This window comes from Carica papaya, chromosome 2, assembly GCF_054855325.1.
Source record: "Carica papaya isolate Zhongbai chromosome 2, ASM5485532v1, whole genome shotgun sequence".
Lineage (NCBI taxonomy): Eukaryota > Viridiplantae > Streptophyta > Magnoliopsida > Brassicales > Caricaceae > Carica > Carica papaya.
Genome location: NC_142310.1, coordinates 14,828,351 through 14,846,400, shown reverse-complemented (window position 1 = coordinate 14,846,400; position 18,050 = coordinate 14,828,351). Strand labels below are relative to the sequence as shown.

The following is an 18,050-nucleotide window of genomic DNA, read 5'->3' as shown; positions in this document are numbered from 1 at the left end:
ATTTTATTAAATTTTAATTACTATTTTATAATTAAAACTCCTCAAGATATTATTTATAAAATATGCATCACTATTTTCACATATATTTATATATTAAATACAAGTAAAATTAAAATATATATAAAAAAATGAATTGAGAAAGTACCTTTTGTACTATCACATAACCATTAGTAAAGCCTACTAAGTGAAATAAGTACAATGTAGTCTTGGGTCTGGCAAGATTTTTCCAACATAGGTCTTCTCCAAAATTTTCTCTTTTGAATCTCATGATAGTAAAATAGAGCTTTAAAAATATTAACACAAACATTTAGATTTTGTGTTTGTAACTAAAGATAAAAAAGAATGAGAAAGAATTAGTTTTTTTTTTCTTCTAATTAATAGTTATTTATTGCCCATCTTTTATTTTATAGTAAAAATTAAAAAAATTTTAACTTAAATAAAGATACCAGTTCATGATTCGGTATGTTTACACTAAATAAAAATAAAGTCAATTATCAAATAATTTCAAGTTTTACGTAATTTCTAAATTATGTTTGTATCTATTTTGGTTGACAATTTGTGTTCATTTGTCAGCGTTCTAAATTCAATTCCTATTTTGTATTAAATCAATAAATCATTGGCCTTTTAAAAAAATCTAATGTTTTATCACATGGGAAGAAAATAAATACATAAAGGTTAATTTTAAAAGGATAGGAAAATATTGCATCCTACGTGCCGAGAAAATAAATGAGTTATGGGCCCAAACAAGAACTAGTTCCGTTTGATTGTCCGGCCCATTCTCTGTTTACCTTTCTACATTACTTTCTTTTTCTTTTTACAAGTACAAATAAATGCCTCTCCATTCTCCTTCCCTCTCACGTACTTCTTCCAATTTTCTTTCCCAAGACAAAACCCAAACCCTTCCATTTCTCAAAGTTTCTTCTTAGAGTGGTGAAATCTGTATAAAAACCATCGACAGCAGCCATTAAACCAGTTGCTGTTCTCCTTTGATTGGGGAAATTAGGGCTTCGTTTTCGACACAGACCAAATATGCCGCTTTTCATGTCCGACGATGAGTTGGCCACTGATGCCGCCTCCATAGTCGCGGAGAAGGCTGACGCCTACATAAAGGAGTTGCGTATCGAGCTCGAGACCGTAAAGGCCAAGGCGGACGCTGCTGCCATCACGGCCGAGCAGACATGCTCGCTTCTCGAGCAGAAGTACCTTTCTCTCTCTCAAGAGTTTTCCGCCCTCGAGTCCCAAAACACTCAGCTTCAGTTGTCCCTCGACGATCGCCTCGCCGAGCTCGCACAAGCACAGGCCCAAAAGCACCAACTCCACCTCCAATTCGTATATTTCTCTTGCTCTCTTTTTTCAGATTGGATACATGCATATGTTGATGCCTGTTTGTAGAATGCATATGTATTTTTCTTTTGAGAATATATATGTCATTCAAGTTTAAGAGATGGTGTTAATTCCGGCTCATGTTCAGTTACCTACTCATTTACATTGGTTTTACTTGAGGGCTCTTGAGGGTTTTCTTTTTTTTCTCCTATCCCTTTATGTCTTTTATTTGCAAAAATACATGCATATATGCCTTTTACTATTTACTATGTGCATCTTATGAGAGCACTAGACTCGGTTGTGAACAGTTGTTGGTCTTTCTGCATCTTCCTTTTTCTTTCGTTTAGCTTTCGTTATCTATGATCAGATTGCTGGTTCCAGGATTTTATTTCATTTTGTTCCGAGTCTGTTTTACATATAGAGCAATCTATGATGCATTTAACTTGCAATATCTATTTCGTGCAAAATTATTCTTCAGTGCATATGTCCAGCATGACTTGGGGCTCTCTGTTGTTCCGACTTTCAGTTTGGGGGTTAAAATTATTCAAAACTGTGGCTCCTGATCAGTATGCATGAGATAAAATTTCACTTCCGTGCACCCATGTGTATAATGTTTCTAGTTGTTTGTTTCTCTATTTTTTTTGAAAGGAAAAAATAATGTTACTAGAAAGGCACCGGGTTTTCATAGTGTAGCCCCAAGTAAAATATCAGATGAGGAGGTACCTTTATTCGATAATTGCTTTGAAGGAAAATCATCCATAACCTGATCTGATGTTCTGGTATGGAGATAAGATGGTTTCAGAAAGAGCAACTCATTTTTTAAAGCTTTGACTTTGATTTATCCTGAGCATTCTGGTTCTTTGGAAGAAGCTACAACAAAGAGGTCATGTCCTTTGCTTCCCGATAGTTCCAGTTGCATCTTAAGCATCCGTTTGGGTTGAGAATCTCATTGCTCTCCGCAAAAGAATCACACACCTTAGCATCTTTTAATTTAGCATCAAGCACTATAATCCTCATCCTTCAAAAAACTATTTCTTGATCACGTCCATGGGGAGAGTCATAGAGCTCCTTGCTGGTGGCTGACATTCACCAATTTACAGGTGATCATAATTACCATGGATAAGTTTCCACTATTGGGAATTCCAACAAGTCAGGACTCTCCATGCCTAAAAGCAAGTAATGCTTTGCTGAAGTATCTCAATGTTCTACCACACAGCCCACCAAAGAAACGTGGTTGCTTTACATGATTCCTTGTAACCAAATAGTATTTATTTGCTCTTAAGAAAAGCCCCATAAAAATGTGCATTTGGTGGTTTCCAATCTCTTAGAAATATTGCTTGCAATGTTTGGAAGAGAGAAGAGTGAATAGGCAAGTTAAAAAAAGTACTTTGATGAGGGTGATCCAACCTCTAAAAGAGATACTTCCTCCAACTTCCCATCCTCGTTTTCATTTGGGTGACTATTGAATCCCAACTCTTAGTTGTTTGGATTTTTCTTCCAAAGGAAGTTGCAAATACTTGATGGGGAAAGAGGCAATCCTAGATTCCTTAGCATCCCCAATGGATACATTTTTTGCTTCCTTGAGATTGATCCTCAACTTTGAGGTTGCTTGAAAACAAACCAACGTCATTAGATGTCCATAAAAGATGTCTTAGTTGCCTTGTAGCACAAAAGAGAATGCAAGTAATTAAATAGTGAGTTTTGTAGTTTGTTCCCTATCACTAGCATTTAATCCTTGAAACAAATTTATAGTTCTTGCATGAAACAATGTTTTCTGCGGCCTTCCATATTCCATAACTAGAATGCAAAACATTTTTTTTGAAATAAAAAGTATAAAATGTATACTAACACATTGGCATCAAGGGGCTGCTACCCATGTACAAAAATATTTATAGTTCACTCAATATATTGATAAAATTTCCAAAATCCACAACCTTATTAATATAATGACCTAAACATAGAGTTCCCATATAATGCAGCCATCCATATTCCGTAACTAGAATGCAAAACATTTTTTTTGAAATAAAAAGTATAAAATGTATACTAACACATTGGCATCAAGGGGTTGCTACCCATGTACAAAAATATTTATAGTTCAGTCAATATATTGATAAAATTCCAAAATCCACAACCCTATTAATATAATGACCTAAACATAGAGATCTCGTATAATGCAGCTATATATCCCTAATCTTAGTTATCTCTCCTTCAATCCCTTCAAAAAACTCTCTAATTTCTTTCTTTCTTTCCAAACAACCAAAGAAATACTAAGTGGTATGAGATTTACAATTTTCCTCCCATTTCTAACTCTTTCGTAAGCCCATAATTCATCTTGCATAGTGCCTGCAATGACCCAATTAATATCGAATAAGGCATAAACCATAGTCCATTAACTGTAGACCACATCATAAAAGAATATGATTACATGACTCTGTTTCCCTTTTGCACATAAAGCATCAATTCACTAGAATTTTACCCCTCATTAGTTTGCGATGGTCGAGATACATTCTCTTCCTGCTTCGCATGCAAAAAAAGCTACTCTAGGTGGGGCATTCACCCTCCAAATCTACTTGGGAAGAAAGTTGATATCCTCATCTCATTATGTTTAACTAGGTAAGTATGGTAAGATTTGACTGTGAAGACACCTTTCTTCTTTAATTTCCATAGTGGTTAATCCCTGTTCTCATTCATAGATACTGTAGCCAGTAGTCTAGCAAATTATCGTACTCTTCAATTTCTCAATCATTGAGATTTCTTATTACATTGATGGTCCATTTCCTGTTACTCTTTGCAACTCTGTACACTTCCTCAACAGTGATGTTTCTAGACTAAGCAATGGCATGGATATGGGGAAATTGTTTATTGAGTCTTCCCCCTTCAACCCACTCATCTCTTAAAAACAAAATGTTATTCCCTCTCCCAACCTTTCACTGAATACACTCTTGAAAATTGTCTCCCAATACTTATTTCCCTCCACATCCCAACCCCACAAGGTCTAGTATACTCTTCGTTGACCCCGTAACCATTTCCCTGGTGAGGCCTATTCAACTCAACAATAGATCTTAACCCTAACCCTTTTGAGGTCAAAGGTTTTTTCACCTCCTCCCATCTCACCAAGTGGTATTTTCTCATTTCCTCTTCATTGCCTTACAGGAATTTACACTGAATTGCCTTCAATCTTTTCTGCCACTTCCATGGAATTGTCAACATTGATAAATAGTAAATAGGGAGATTTTGCAATATGCTCTTAACAAGTGTTAATCTTCCCCCTTTAGGAAAAAGCTTCCTCTTCCACCTTGCCGGTCTCCTCTCAAACATCTCGATTGTCGATTCTCATATTCTCTTGCTATATTTTGAATCTACAGTTTTATAACCCAAAACACTTGCTAACCTCCAATTGTCCCTCCTACTCCCCAACCTCATGATTTCTAACTTATTCAAATTAATATTCAGGTTCGAGACCGCTTGAAAGCACACAAGAGCACACTTGAGGTTGAGTAGCATCTTTTCATTCAACTGGCAAAATATGAGAGTTTCATCTGAAAAAAATGAGATGGGTTATTTCCGCATATTATCATTCCTTCCCACCGTCTTGATTAAATCAATATTTCTAGCTTTAAGCAACCGCCTATTCAAGGCTCCCATTACCACAATGAACAATAGTGGTGATAGTGGATCATACTATCGCAGCCCTCTAGTTACCTTGAAGAAAGATGAGCATCCCCATTCACTAACACTGCAAGTGAAGTAGAATTCATACATGTATGAATCCATTTTCTCCATTTCTCCCTGAAACCCAGCCTCCTCAACATATAATCAATGAATTCCCAACATACATGATTATAAGTTTTCTCCATGTCTTACTTACACAAAACCTAGTCTCTCTTCCTATGCACTAGCTCATCCACCACTTCATTCGCCATTGATACAACATCCATAATTTGCTTGCCTTTCGCAAATGCATGTTGACTCTCCCCAATCACTTACCCCAACACCTTGGGCATTCTCCTAGCCAAGAGTTTCGATATAAGCTTATAAATACACGTAACCAAGCTGATTGGCATGAAGTCTCTCATATTTTCTGCCCTTTCCACTTTGGGTATGAAAACCATAAATGAAAATTTCGATGATTTCAAAAATGTCCCATTCTCATGCAACTCCTTGAACGCCTCCGTGATATCACCTGTAATGATGTGCCATAATTCTTGAATGAAACCCATGTTAAACCTGTTTGGTCCCTGTGCTTTATCCTTGTCACACTGCTTCAGACCTTCCCAAATTTCCTTTTTTGAAAACTCTCTCTCGTAGTGTTCTCGACTCATCTCACCTAATTCACTAAATTGTAGCCCATTGAGTCTAGGCGCCTTTTGTTGATCTCCTCTTCATATAATTGATGGAAGAACATCTTAGCCTCCTCTCTCAGACTCTCATTCCTCTATACCAATCTGTTCCCTATCATCATCTCCTCAACCTAAGTAATTCTTCTTTGTGGTTTGCCAAATAGTGAAAATATCTGGTATTCCTATTCCCCTCTTTTAACCATCTCTCTCTACACTTTTGTTGCCACAAAATCTTCTCCATCTGTAGCCTACTTGCCAACTCAATTCTCGAAGATTCTTTGAGTGCTAGATCTTTTTGTAACAACCCCCTTCTCCTTCTTTCTTATCAAAACTCTCAATTTCCTACAATAGCAAATGAATCTTCCCTCTTCCATGGCCCACTTCTTGATCTCACCTTTTATTGTCTTGAGTTTTTGCGCAAATCTGAAGCTTGCCTTACCAGTCACTTTAATGTTGTTCCACCACTTCTCTATAGTACTTCTACAATTCTCAACTTTTAACCCCTTATTATCAAACCGAGATGTGGTATTGGTCCCTATTGTATCTCATTTGAAACTAGACTGATAAGAAAGTGATCAGATATGGGTCTTTGTAGTACCTTTTGACACAATGAAATGTAAGCAAGGCAACTTCTAGACACAAAGAACCTATCTATCCTTGAATATGACAGTGGACTTCTTTGATTCGTCCAGGTTCATTTTCCCCACATGGGCGGTATATTCATTAAGTCTAGCCTGTCCATGTTTTCTTTAAATTGATTGGCACAACATCTTAAATGTTGCTCCCACGATCTTTCATGTCTAAATAAAACTATATTGAAATTCACCGCCCACCATCAGTAATCCACTCCATTTCTGCCTATGCTCTTTAGTCTTTTCGCACAATCTCCATTTCACTATTCACTCCCTTGCAATACACCCTAGTAAACACCCACTCCCCCTCCCTCTGACAATTCTTGAACAGGCAAGATATTGTATCCTCCCCAATCAACACCTCTTTGCACCTTAATTTTTCATCTTTCCATATAACTATAACTCTTCCTGCAGTTCCCCTTGTAGGCAAGACCTGCCACTCAATCTTCTTAACCCTCCACAAGCTTCTGATCAAAACCTATCAGATAAATTCTCCATTTTTGTTTCTTGGAGATACTAGACATTAGGATGCCGCCTATTCATGCAACCTTTATGACTTTGTCTTTTCTTTCGGTCGTTGATTTTCGAACATTCTAAGATATAATTTTCTCAGTCATCAATTATTCTTCTACTGAACACCCCCTATTCTCTCGCCCCCTATCTTCGGTCGTCATAGTTAAATGAAGAGTGCAACCTTCTCAATTCCCGTGGGCCTCCCTCCCCTCATTTTCTTTTCCCTTCTCCTTCTTTCTATCTCTTAAAACAACTCCATCACTTGTGTCTCTATGCCTTCAAAAGTGACACCCACCAGACTGCTTATTCTTTGAATATTTCGTAATACTCACGCTGATGCCCTTTCATCTTTGTCAACTCCCTCCTCCAGCTCCCCTAGGTTTTCTCCTCCTTGTTCTTCCCTCTCAACATCCTCCCCCCTTGAAAACTTCATCATCTTTCTCCTCCACTACCACTATTGCCATGATCTCCTCTTTTTTCCTATGTTCTTCATCACCCTTACTCTCCTTCAGCACGATTGTTTCCCTCTCCTTTTTTCCTTCTTCTCTTGATTCCTCCATCTCAATACTCTCTTTAGTTGTTTATGCATTTCCAATCTCATTTGCCACTTCTTTTTCCTCTCTACCTTCTCTGTCGTCCGATATTTTCTCCACTTTGACTTCGCCTTCCTTCTCTCCGTCTTCCTCTACCTGCATTCCTATCAGGTTAGACGAGACGGAGCCCTTTCTCATAAGTCTCGAAACCCATTTGACCTGTGGGTTTAATTTCTGCCCCATTCTTTTGCTCGGCCAACCCACTCAATCCACTTTCAGTTCTTTGTCCAACTCCATTTTCTAGGCTTCCCAAACCCCTCTGGCCACTTTGGGCTTCCAGGCCTATGGAGCTTTCTTTTCATTTCCTTGAAACGGCGCCCATTATGACCATTTTGAAGTGATCCAACTCAGCGGGCTTTATTTCCATTTTGAACTTCAAAAGCTGCCTAGCTTGCTTCATTCACGGGTTTCATCTGCCCTACCCAATTTTCCTCAAGCCCTCTATTCGTCACAGCATCTGCGAACGACATAGTGCTTGCCTCTTCAACGGATCTCGTTTCTGCAATGCAGACATTGGATCAAATCTTGTCCTTGAATAACTTAACTTCATCCCTTCTCATATTCTCCCTAGATCGCCACCTTCTTCCGTCTTTTATTTGGGTTTTCTATGGGTTTATCAGCCAACTCAAACACTGCCCTCATCAATTTCCACTATCCCCTTGCTTGCTCTCCATCTGGAATGAAGATCATCTTTATCACCTTTATCCTTTCCCAAAAGCACTAGAAATCTTCCATTCTTGTTTCTTCTAAGTGCCACCCAAAGCTTATGATTTCTCCCCATCTTTTTTTTTTGAAATAATGATTTCTCCCCATCTTATTTTTCTTCCAATATCTACCACCATTCCTCCAATAAAAGATTCCTAGGGCCTCACTATCCATGCAACATCCTCCTCCTCAGTAAAAAGACCCTAAAACCCTTTTCATTCTCACTAATTCTCAACCCCTCCATGTTCTTCCTCTCACATACCACACTAAAGGATTTGCTTTCAATCGCAAAAAACTTCCGCCTTTGATGTGCCATCCTTTCCTCTCACTTCAGGCCGACCTTTCCTTCCTCCTTCCGTACATTCTCTTCGTCTCTCTTTTGCTACTCACTGAATCCCCTCCTCCCATCTTCTGTCTTCCTCGCTTCACTCTTAGTCTCTCTCTTAGAGTCTTTCAGTCCTTAATGCACTTCACTCCATGTCCATTAATTAGAATGTAAGGCAATAAAGAGAGAGGATCATATTGATATCCCTAGATGACCTAAAGACTAGTAGGGCCCCTATTTATTAAGGCATCAAAGGAGGTAGTGGAGATGCATTGGAAGATTCACTTACTAATTTGTTGATAACCATAAGCTTTCTTGTTTATCTAGCTTATGTAAGAGACCTTGGCCTCTTTCTTCAACTATCTCATTAGCCATTAAGGTTGCATCAAAGTGATCTCCTCCATAAAAGCTTGTTGAGCTTTGCAAACACCTTTGGTTACAATTTGATTCAATTTCATTATAAGATCTTTGACAAGCTGTGTTTAGCGCATTTCAGTAGACTAATAGGCTGGAGATCTTTAACATAGTGGCCCCTTGAATTTTGGGAATCAAAACAAAGAAGGCAACTTTCAAGATCGAACACAAACTCATCAATTTGAAGAATTCCTCGAACATCTTTAGATATTGTCTTTGATAATATGCCAACTTTTGTAGGATAGGAGTGGGGATAGATTTGCTTAGTTCCGTTCATGCTTATGATGGTGCTTTGGTAACACCCAAGCTACACCGAATCAGCTAGAATCCACTAGATTTTCATTGGAATGCACGAGGAAGATAAAAATTCTTCAAATCCACTAAGAAAGAAGTTATTCATTGTAGAATGGTATAGAATTATTAGAAGTTGAATTACTACTTCACAAACCATAGGGCTTGCATATTTATAGTGTTTTTCAACTAATTTTAAAAGAATAATGACTATAGAAAAGGAAATGTAATGCTAAACTAGTTAATGTAATTCTTTGTTAAATAGGAAGATGGATAATAAACAATCTAGAATATAAATTTTAACTTCTTAGGAATATAATTAAAGTAACAGTAATCTACTGATCTACTTAGGAATATAAATCCAAAATATTAACATTTTAAGTAATTAATATTTTTTAATCGAAAAGAAGTATTATTAAGATATGAGAAAAAAAATACATATATGAAGAATAAGTCCGCCAAAAAGAATTATGCATAAGAAGACATCATTTAAAGTAGAATGTGGGGCCAAAAACCATCTAGAGAACAAAATAATCACCTCCCAACTAAGGTGAAGCTCAGTGGAAATTTCTTGGCTAATGGTTGCTCCGCAATCAAAATATCTTACTAGAAAGGCACTCCAGAACCATTTTTCACTAGGCAGGTTAAAGGTACAAACAACCGGTGAACTTGGGAAATGATTTTCCAGCCTTTAGGGACTTCTGTGAGAAACAGACCAACCAGCTAAGGCATTCCATCTGTCCCACAATTTCCGTGAATGTTTTTGATCACTTTGTCTTACAAAGAGTATAGTTATCAGAGAAAGCACCAAAGCTATTAAGTTATAAAGATGTATTTTTTTATATAAGATTCTCAATGCCCAAAGCCCTGAACCCCTGGACTGACAACAAGTCGCCCCATCTCATTAGGTGGTCTCAATTCTTCTCCTCTGCTCCCGCCCATGAAAGTGACACATATATCCCTTAATTCATTTCATTCTGGTAGCTTTAGTGGAGAGCCATTGTGAATACATTTTGAGCCTAGGGCCTTTTCTCTTTACAGAGATTGAGCAATGTAGTTTCTCCCTCATTAAAGTCTTTTTTAATGCGATCCTTATCCACACCATCTGGAGGCAAAATCTAAACCATCTAGTTTAGGACAACAAAACTTAGGCTTAATATAAAGGGCCTCAAAATGCTCTTTTGACGAAATATAAACAATCTAGTTTAGAGCACCACAAACAGAAGCTTGATATAAAGGGCCTCAAAGTACTTAATGATGACATCTTTTAAGCCATTTTCAAACCCATAAACTTGTGCGGATATCACAAACTGAGTGGTAAAATTTTAGTTGCAATGATAACTTGCAGTGCTATAGAAAAAGTTAATGTCTCTATCACATTCCTTGATCTATTAAACTCACAATTTTTTCCTTCGATTAGTCTCCTCTTAGGTTATATTTTTTTAAATCTGTTCTATGTTAACATAAAGTGCGCACAAATTTTTTGGCTTTGTTATTGAAATATGTTCATGTGCTTTGTTTTGGAGTTCCAACGTTCTATTTGTTGTTTTACCTCGGGGCAGGATGTATAAATATGCATTTATCCTTGTGTATTTATGTGTTTTTGGGATCTTTTGCTAATCTTATCATTTATTGATTATCTATGTCTATTGATCATAATATTGTTTTTGATTGGATGTTATGAAGATTGGAAAGGATGGGGAGATAGAAAGGTTGACAACAGGGGCGTCAGAGCTGCATAAGTCAAAACGGAACTTAATTGAATTGTTGGAGCAGAAAGATTTAGAGAAAAGTGAAAAGAATGCTACTATCAAGAGCTACTTAGATAAAATTGTAAGTTTACTTACTTTGGTCCCAAATTTGAGTTAACCAATGTTTTATGTCAATCTAATGGGGTTTCTCGCTTGGAAATGATGGTTATAAAGGTCCGCTTGACAGAAAATTGCGCACAGAAGGAAGCTCGATTGGGTGAAGCGGAGACAGAGGTGGCACGTGTCCGGGCTACATGCACTCGTCTTTCTCAGGTATACTTTCAAATTTCTCTTTCTGTTTCTCAAAATTAGTTATAGAGGTTGAATTTTATTCTGTTGGTTATGACATAGTAGTTTTTGGGTGCTGAAATCGAGCATTAACACCTACTTTGGGCCAGAGTGATCCTTTTGGCTTCTGTGTCCAAGGACATGGTCTTTGGTGACAAAATTTGTCGAGGGTGCAAATGATGCTTTTGTCTTGCTATTTGCTTTCTCTTGGAAAAAAGAATAGTTCTCCTCATTCTTTTGTTTTAGAAATCTTTTATTTTCTTATCATTTTCTTTTGGTTTTAGTATGAGAAAATGGTACAATTTTCTACTAACCACTTTTTGTATGTGATGTTGCTATTTTAATGGCATTAGTCCTAATTTCTTTTGATAAAACTCAAGTTGGTAATTTTGAAAGGATAAAAGCTTTCTGTATATTTAAGTATGACTTTGTTGAAATTGTTGATTCATCGGCAAGACTCGGACATCTTTAACCACTGTGATTGGACTGAATTACATTAGTGCCCTGACACGGAGTAGAGCAGTATGGAGTTAGGGGATTTACTATCAGGTTTAGAGGTTTATTTCGAAAAAAAAAACTATCAGGTTTAGAGGTGTTCCATTTTTTATACTTCTTGCCTTCTGTTAGTGCTGGTTCATTTTTAATTGAGAAAATGTTTTGCTTTTGAAGGTTGGAGCTTTGCAAAACTGTTAACCTGGAGTGTCCCTCCCATCTTTCTGTTCTTGAGTCCTTTAATGATGACGAACTTTCTGGCTCTAGCTTCAAATATGCTTTATGTTTATTTTCTTTTTGTATTCTTTTGAGCTTGGATCTATTTGGGGCAACACTTAATAATTTGTCAAATCCTGATGAGATACTAGGAGAAAGAGCTGCTTGAGAAGCATAATGCTTGGCTTAATGAAGAGTTGACTGCTAAGGTTGATAATCTTATTGAGCTGCGAAGAACGCATACTGATCTTGAGGCTGATATGTCAGCAAAGCTCACAGAAGTGAGATACTATTTTTCCCCATTCTCAAGAGTTCTTTTGAGTTTCCAAGTCTTTAATTTTTCTTTTCAAATTAACTTTTTTTTTTATTCTGTACGTTGTGCTAAACAATTTCCTCCAGGTTGAGAAAAAGTTTAATGAGTCCTCTAACTCTCTAAATTGGCATAAGGAGAGATTGAGAGAACTCGAGACAAAGCTGATGTCTTTACAAGAGGTGCAATATTTGTTGGTTTATAATTCGTCTTGCATATCATTTACTATCAATTGGTTCATTGATGGCTTTTTATCACTTGTTTAGGAATTGTGCTCTTGTAAAAATGCTGCTGCAGCTACAGAGGAACAATACTCTACTGAGCTTTCAACAGTGAGTACTGGAGCTACCTGCATTTGATGTTTTCTTTTGCTCTACAGCTTTTGTTGTTGGCTTAGATTTTTGTTCCATCATAAGTTTGAATTTTTTTGGAAATAAAAGTGATTCCATCATAAGTTTGAATTACTTTGAGGTGTTTGATTACATATTATGTAAGTCTCTTGATTTAAGATGGATGGTGCATTGAGAACTATTTTTGTGTTTAGTTCATTTTTCATTTAATATGTTCCTAGAACTTAGGAGATAAAACTAGGGGGCTACAGGAGGCTGTTAACTTTGAAGGAACCGAAGCAAATGGGTGGTGTAGGTCTTGTAGCGGTCAATCTAGTTTGTCGCGTGAATCTAGCAAAATGAAACTGGATGTTTTTGCAGACCTTTTATCGTTAGAAGATTAGGAAGAATTCTAGCCACATAGGATGTCAGGTAGAGATAGCTGTTGCAGATTTGAAGGATAGGTTGGCTTAGAGCTCCTAGTGGCCCGCTACTCCCTTGGTGGTGTGGAAGGTGTTGGGTCCTTGCCTTTTGCTTGTGTTGCAAGCGAAATTGGTGGTTAGCTTGTCTGTGAAGTAGTCAAAGGTAGGAATTGCTACTTTCACTTGATGGTTTCTTAAACTCTTCCTGTTGAACAATTAGAGAATTTTGAAATTCAAGCAGGAAAAGGTAACCTTAAGTGTGTTGCTTTAGGGTTAAATATAGGTCGGGCTAGTGAGTGTTCTTATGCCCATGTTGAAAGCTTTCATTGAGAAGGGCAAGTGACCTGCTTCTAAAGCCTATCACAAGGTCTCTTTCTTTAAGCTCAGGTCATTGGGGGCATGTGTTTTAAAGAAACTGATGTTGGTCTCTATTGTCTTATGGGACTTTGTTGTCTACTCGGGGTGAGAGGTTTCTTACAAAGAGGTTGCTATAGTGAAGGGGAACCAAGTCGTTTGTTTGCTTACCATGTGATTTTTGAACCCCATGCAATCAATCTCACTAGGTATTGGCACAGATGCATATGATTAGTCTCCTCTTCTTATTCTTTCTTGGTCGAGTATGGTGATGATGTATAGTAGTTGTTATGCCAGCAACGTGTGGTGATTCTTCTTTGATTGTTTCTTCATGGATTGGGCTTGGAGGGGTGATGTTGATTCTGTGTCCATGAGCCTTCTTTCGATGACATGCTGATTGGATGAATTGTGTTAGTATGAATGAGTAACCATGTCCATTTCAGGTTGTTAAGGTCGACTATCTTCCTGCTTTTTATTAAGTCATATTGTTCGTGGTTGAGGTGTTGATGGAGTTTGACAGAGGGGAATTATTGGATTAGGTGAGGTTTGAAGATGGATAAAAAGGTTGAGTGGAGTTTAATGGGTTCAAAGAGAAGGGCGTTTGTTGAACTCTCTAGAGCCATTAAGGCTACGAGAAAATAGAGGATTTTTTAAGTGATACCCTAGAAAATTACTCATGTAAGGGAAGGAATACTCAAATGAGGAAGCTGAGAAGACTAGAATTTTCTCCCAATTATGATACGAGGGTTGTTGTTGCTTAGACTACTGAAGGAGGACAATCTTTATTGCTTACTATTGTCGATGATTACTTGCATTCTTTCTTGGATTGCAAAGGGTCTTAACGACAAAATTAAGAGAACAATGATTAGAGGCTTGTTGAAAGTGTGGAAATGGGAGCTGGTGTGCCTTTAAGAGGCAAAGATTGGTGATATGAGTATTAACTTTGTTAGAGGTTTGTGGACTTGTAGGGAGGTTATTGGGTGTGCCTTTAAGAGGATTTATGTGGAAGTTGGACATTGAAAAGACTTATGACCATTTTTCCTGATGTTACCTACTATACTTGATGAGGGGAATAGGGTTTGATCTTAAGTGGTGCAAGTGGAATGAAAGATGTATTTCTACCCCGTCACTTTTTTTCATCATGAATGAGGGTCCTTATTACTTCTTCCACTAATGTACAAGCCTTAGGCTAGAGTATCTCTTGCCTCTTTTTCTCTTCTTACTCGTCATGGAAGCTTTTCATAGGTTATGTATTCAAGCCAAGGCATTGAAAGGTTACATGTTGGTTCAGGGGACTCAAATGAAGGAGTTCACTCACTTTAGTTTTTCTACAATACTCCACTATTTTACAGGCCTGGTATTGAATGCTTGATGAACATGAGATGCATTCTTACTTTTTTTGGTGTAGGTTATCTATTATTTTGCTGGTATGTTACTTAATCTTAATGACCAATAGATGCATTCTCACTTGCTTTGAAGCTGTTTCGAGCCTTCAAGTCAACTTAGATGAATCAAAATTAGTCTCTTTTGATGCAGGTGATAGGATGGATGTTATATTGTCTGTCTTCTTAAGTATCTTGACCTATTACTGGTGCTAAAGATTAAGGATATTATTTGTGATCCTTTTGTGGCCAAGATGGAAAGAGATCTTCTAGTTGGAATATCTACCTTTTTTTTTTGAAATAAGAAAGATCTACCTTTTTAAATGAGGAATGCTCACTTTTGTTAAAAGTAGCTTTTCTAAGTTGTCCCATCTATTATCTATCTTTGTTAGTGTTCCAAGGGGTTGGAGTCATTGCAATGCCAATTCCTTCAAAGAGTCTTTGATGTGATGAGGCGTTATCATCTTCTTGCTTACCATGTGGTGAAAGGACCTTTTGCTTTGGGGGGCCTTGGCATAAAATCTTTGACTACCATGAACGAGGCTTTATTTGCTAAATGACTATGGAAATTCATATTTTGTAGCAATGGCTTGTTAAAGAGGTGATTATTGCAAAATATGAATTGGATAGCAAGGGTTGAGGACAACTAAGGTTCTCAAAGTTATGATACTAGCCTTTGCGAGTGGAATAATAAGGGTTGGAGCTCTTTCTTTTACTTTTTTCTTTGAAATAAAAGTATTTACATCTAAGGGGAATGTCGTCTATGTACAAAATTTACAAATTAATTAAAGTATCAAAAAGCTTCTGTAAATGCTCCCTAAAATATAGAGGAGACCCCTTAACAAAAAATCAAGGGTATGGAACTATCTGTTTTTAAGAATATTAAAACCATTAACATCCTCAACTACATCAAAAACCCCTTTACTCTTTTGCTTCCTCAACCCAATCCTCACCCCCACTCTTAAACCTCTGAATAACCCACACTCCCTGGTTTTAATGATCATGGTATTTAAGCCTTCCATAACCACAAGAAACAGACGTGGAGATAGAGAATAACCCTGCCTTAATCCATGAGATGCTTGGAAAAAAGATGGACCACCATTTACAATAACTGCAAAGGAAGTAGTAGTGATACAAGCCTTCATCTAATGCCTCAATTTCTCCCCAAAACCCATCCTCCTAAGAATATAGATTATCAAAACCCCAATTCACGTGATCATATGCCTTCTTCATGTCAAGCTTACAATGCACTCCCTCCCTTCTTCTATATATCAGATCATCTACTAGCTTCTTAGTAATCATAGTTGTATCCAAGATTTGTCTACCCCCAAAAAAGTTGTTGATATTCACCAATCACCTTATCCATAACCTTCGCCATCCTTCACACAATTACGTTGGTAACTAACTTGTAGAGCACCCAATAAGGCTGTTGGGTTTAAAATCCTTGATATTACAAGCTCCCCCAAACTTGGCAAGCTCTTTCTTTGACTTATTTATGTTTAGGCTTAGCAAAGGTTAGACCTTGAGCATTTGGGTGGATTACTGGTGTGGCAAAGGATTGGTAGTTCTACGTTTTCCTTTCACTCGTAGTATGAGGAAGAAGTTGACTCTAGAGGTACTACTGGTTGAGTTAAGAAATCAAACTGTATTAATTGTTTTTTTTTAATTGTCCTGCAAAGCTCCTTTTTACTATTTAAGTTAATTAAATTAAAAAAGAAAATGACTTGATTTTCTTTCTTTTTTTTCCTTAAAATATGTAAGATCTTTGCTATTGATTTGATTCTTTTGATGGATGCCAGGATTCCTAGTGAAAAGAATCAAGAATTTAGGAATTAGAAAATCTCAAGAGTACGACTTGCCTTCTGATTGTTTCAGATTGATTGGAATCAAACCCAAATAAATCAAATAGATCAAGCAAAAAAATGAAATTGAGATACTATGTGCACTACATATAATATTTAATTGATATCAACATTTATCAAAGTTAAATTGTAAGATTTCCTAGGATCTTTGCTATTGGTAGTGGTGGAGATGCTTTTGTTAAGGATATTGTAATCAACAATGGAACTTTTATTAACAATATTGTTATCTTATCCTTATCTTTGTAAAGGATCTTTACTATTGCTATGGGTTGATGTTTGTTATCTTTGTAAAAGGGCAGAGGAGACTTGCAATCATGTTTTGCTTTGCTTTCTTACGGTTTATAAGTTTTGGACTATGGTTTATAGCTTGCTTGACATCAATTGGGTGTTTGAGCGTGGAAGGGCATTAACGGCCGAAGGAAACAAGTGAATCTTATTCCGCTCTATCTTTTGAGTGGTGCAGAAGGAGAGGAGTAAAGGAGTTTTTGACGAGGTTGAGGATGTAAATGGTTTTGATGTCCTTAAGAATAGATGGTTTCAGATTCTTGGTTTTGTGTTTCGGGGTCATCCTCTTTGTTTTATGAGATCTGGCGAACCTTGTTGATATATTGATTGACTTATAAGTTTGTACATGGGCGGCATCTCTTTGATACCTATATTAATATACTTTTCACACTTTATATTTCAAAAAAAAAAAAGAAAAAAACAATGGACCTTTTGCTCTTTTATGGGATATCAATATGTTGTAGAACCTTAATGATTAGGAGATTGAAGAAATATTCTCTCTCTTGAGTCTTCTTGCTTCTTGCCAGTTTGACCTTGTATCTTGTGATTATGCTATTTGGTCTCACTCAAAGATGATTTCTTCTTCATATGATCCTTTTATTTTAACCTTTTTTTTTTCTCAAAATGACATTGTCTCAAGATTCCCATGAAAGCAAATTTGGAAGAAAAAGCCTTCTCATGCGGCTTTCTTTCCTTGGGTTGTGTTTGGGGCAAAATTTGTATGATGAATCACTTGAGGAACTGGGGAAGGCTCATTGTCGATGGGTGTCGATGTGTTTGCGAGAAAGTGGATTCTTCTTTTGTGTGTTCAGGCTAGATGGCTACAGGATTTGTCTTTGTTACTTAGTGTTTTTCACTCCAGCAAGGACCTTTCAATATTCAGAGTTTGAGTAAATCAATAACAATTTGGGTGAAGTCCTCTTATCTTAACCTTTCTAATTGCAAGTTTGCTTGTAAATTTGGAAGAGAATTTGGAAAAGCAAGGCTTTCACTCATGTAACCTTCTTTAGTCTTGAAGGTTGTTGCAAAAAGCTTTTCCAATTGTGACTTAAGGGACTGCAGGAAGGTGTTTGTTATGGGGCCTTTGTTTTTGAATGCAACAAAGGTTCATAGTTTGGTGTGGGCTATGGGAGTTTGGTGTTGTGGGCTTGGCAAGGTATTTGGTTTGGTGGGAAGTGAACGAATTTCTTGTGATGATTTTGTATCTATTTTTGGGTTATCTA

General features: G+C 37.0%; 1 protein-coding gene across 2 annotated transcripts in view; it reads left to right on the top strand.

Moving 5' to 3' along the window:
• The first annotated feature begins 838 nt into the window (after positions 1-838).
• Positions 839-18,050, top strand: part of NUA (nuclear pore anchor) — a 65,611-nt gene continuing 48,399 nt past the window's right edge. For both annotated transcript variants that reach the window (XM_088213388.1, XM_088213387.1), the window contains exons 1-6: positions 839-1,329; positions 10,823-10,969; positions 11,062-11,160; positions 12,036-12,164; positions 12,283-12,375; positions 12,460-12,525. In XM_088213388.1, the coding sequence (XP_088069514.1) occupies positions 1,030-1,329; positions 10,823-10,969; positions 11,062-11,160; positions 12,036-12,164; positions 12,283-12,375; positions 12,460-12,525 (834 nt within the window). In that variant the 5' untranslated portion in view covers positions 839-1,029. The remainder of the gene's footprint in view (positions 1,330-10,822; positions 10,970-11,061; positions 11,161-12,035; positions 12,165-12,282; positions 12,376-12,459; positions 12,526-18,050) is intronic.